A 1,944-nucleotide genomic window follows, 5' to 3' on the forward strand; every position below is an offset into this window, starting at 1 on the left:
CCCTTCAGTTCCTGCTCCCCTTGCCCTTTCTGAGCCTGGAGATCCCTTCACCCTCCAGTTCCTGCTCCCTTTGCCCTTTTTGAGGCTCCCCCGGCATTTCCACCCTAAATAAAATCACTGCCCATTCACATTTCACCCATCCAATTCCTTGACACTTTCCCAGAAGTGTCACAGCTCCGAGGGGTCTTTCCTGCCCACAACATCCAAATTCCTCGAGGCAGGTTGAGTTTTAGTCCTACATGCATCCTCCTCCTCCTCTGTGGTGGTGTTCGTGGGTCCCCAGGATGAGGGAAGAGAGGAGAATCTTGACTCCATGTTTCAGAAGGCTGATTTCTTATTTTATTATTTCTATTCTATTCTATTCTATTAATATATTAATATATTTTCTTTAATATATTAATATACTTTCTTTAATATATTAATATGTTAAAGAAAAGAGAAAGGAGACATCAGAAGGCTGGAAAAGGAAGGAATGATAATAAAATCTTGTGACTGCTCAGAGTCCCAACACAGCCAGACTGTGATTGGCCATTAATTAGAAACAACCACATGAGACCAATCAAAGATGCACCTGTTGCATTCCACAGCAGCAGATAATTATTGTTTATATTTCGTTTCTGAGGCCTCTCAGCTTCTCAGGAGAAAAAAAACCCTAACGAAAGGATTTTTTACAAAACATCTCTGTGACAATTCTCCTCCTCCCTGCAGATCTTCATGTTCCAGCTGCTCCGTGGCCTGGCTTATTGCCACGGCAGGAAAATCCTGCACCGAGACCTCAAACCCCAGAACCTGCTCATCAACGAGCGAGGGGAGCTCAAGCTGGCTGATTTTGGTAGGTGAAGCCCTCCAGGGATGATGCAGGATTGGGACAAAAAGGGTGGCAGCTCCTTGATGTGCATCCCTGCCGCCCTCAGGATTAGCCAGGGCCAAGTCTGTCCCCACAAAAACCTATTCCAACGAGGTGGTGACGCTCTGGTACCGGCCCCCCGATGTCCTGCTGGGCTCCACCGAGTACTCCACGCCCATCGACATGTGGTGAGCACCGAGCTGCCCGGGGGCTCTCCAGGAGGGCTCGGGCGTTTCCATCCTCATCCTCACCGTGTTGGGTACAGCACAGGGTGGGGGGCTCTGCCAGGGCTGATTTCCCTGTCCCTTGAGGCTTTTTACACCGGAGGGTTTGGGGCTCTCCCAGTGCACATTTCCCTGTCCCCAGAGCTCTCCCTGTCCCGGGTTCCCTGTCCCCATGTCCCCAGGGCTCTCCCAGCACACATTTCCCTGTTCCCTGGGTCTGTTGACACCAGAGGTTTGGGAGCTTTCCAAATCTGTTTTCCCTGTCCCTTGGGGCTCTCCCAGAGCTGTTTTCCGTGTCCTGTTGGGCTTTTTACACCAGAGGGTTTGGGGCTCTCCCAGTGCAGATTTCCCTATCCCCAGAGCTCTCCCTGTCCGGATTTCCCTGTCCCCATGTCCCCAGGGCTCTCCCAGTGCAGATTTCCCTATCCCCAGAGCTCTCCCTGTCCGGATTTCCCTGTCCCCATGTCCCCAGGGCTCTCCCAGAACAGTTTCCCTGTCCTTTGGGGCTCTCCCAGTGAAGTTTTCCCTGTCCCCTGGGTCCGTTCACCAGAGTTTTGGAGGCTTTTCCAAATCTGTTTTCCCTGTCCCTTGGGGCTCTCCCATGTTTCCCATGTCCTGTGTGGTTTTTTACACCAGAGGGTTTGGGGCTCTTCCAGAACAATTTTCCCTGTCCCCGGAGCTCTCTCAGTGCAGATTTCCCTGTCCTTGGGACTCTCCCTGCGCAGATTTCCCTGTCCCCGGGTTCTCCCAGAGCTGCTTTCCCTGTCCCCATGTCCCCAGGTTCTCCCAGAGCTGCTTTCCCTGTCCCCATGTCCCCAGGTTCTCCCAGAGCTGCTTTCCCTGTCCCCATGTCCCCAGTCTCTCCCTGTGCAG

The 1,944-nt window shown here is 52.6% G+C and overlaps 1 protein-coding gene across 1 annotated transcript in view; it reads left to right on the top strand.

Annotated features, from left to right (window-relative positions):
• The window catches only part of CDK18 (cyclin dependent kinase 18), a 33,968-nt gene that overhangs the window by 29,481 nt on the left and 2,543 nt on the right, over positions 1 to 1,944 (top strand). Inside the window, 2 exon segments of the mRNA XM_005428117.3 lie at positions 709 to 832; positions 915 to 1,106. Of these exon segments, the coding sequence (XP_005428174.1) occupies positions 709 to 832; positions 915 to 1,106 (316 nt within the window).

This window comes from Geospiza fortis, unplaced genomic scaffold, assembly GCF_000277835.1.
Source record: "Geospiza fortis unplaced genomic scaffold, GeoFor_1.0 scaffold391, whole genome shotgun sequence".
Classification (NCBI taxonomy): Eukaryota; Metazoa; Chordata; class Aves; order Passeriformes; family Thraupidae; genus Geospiza; species Geospiza fortis.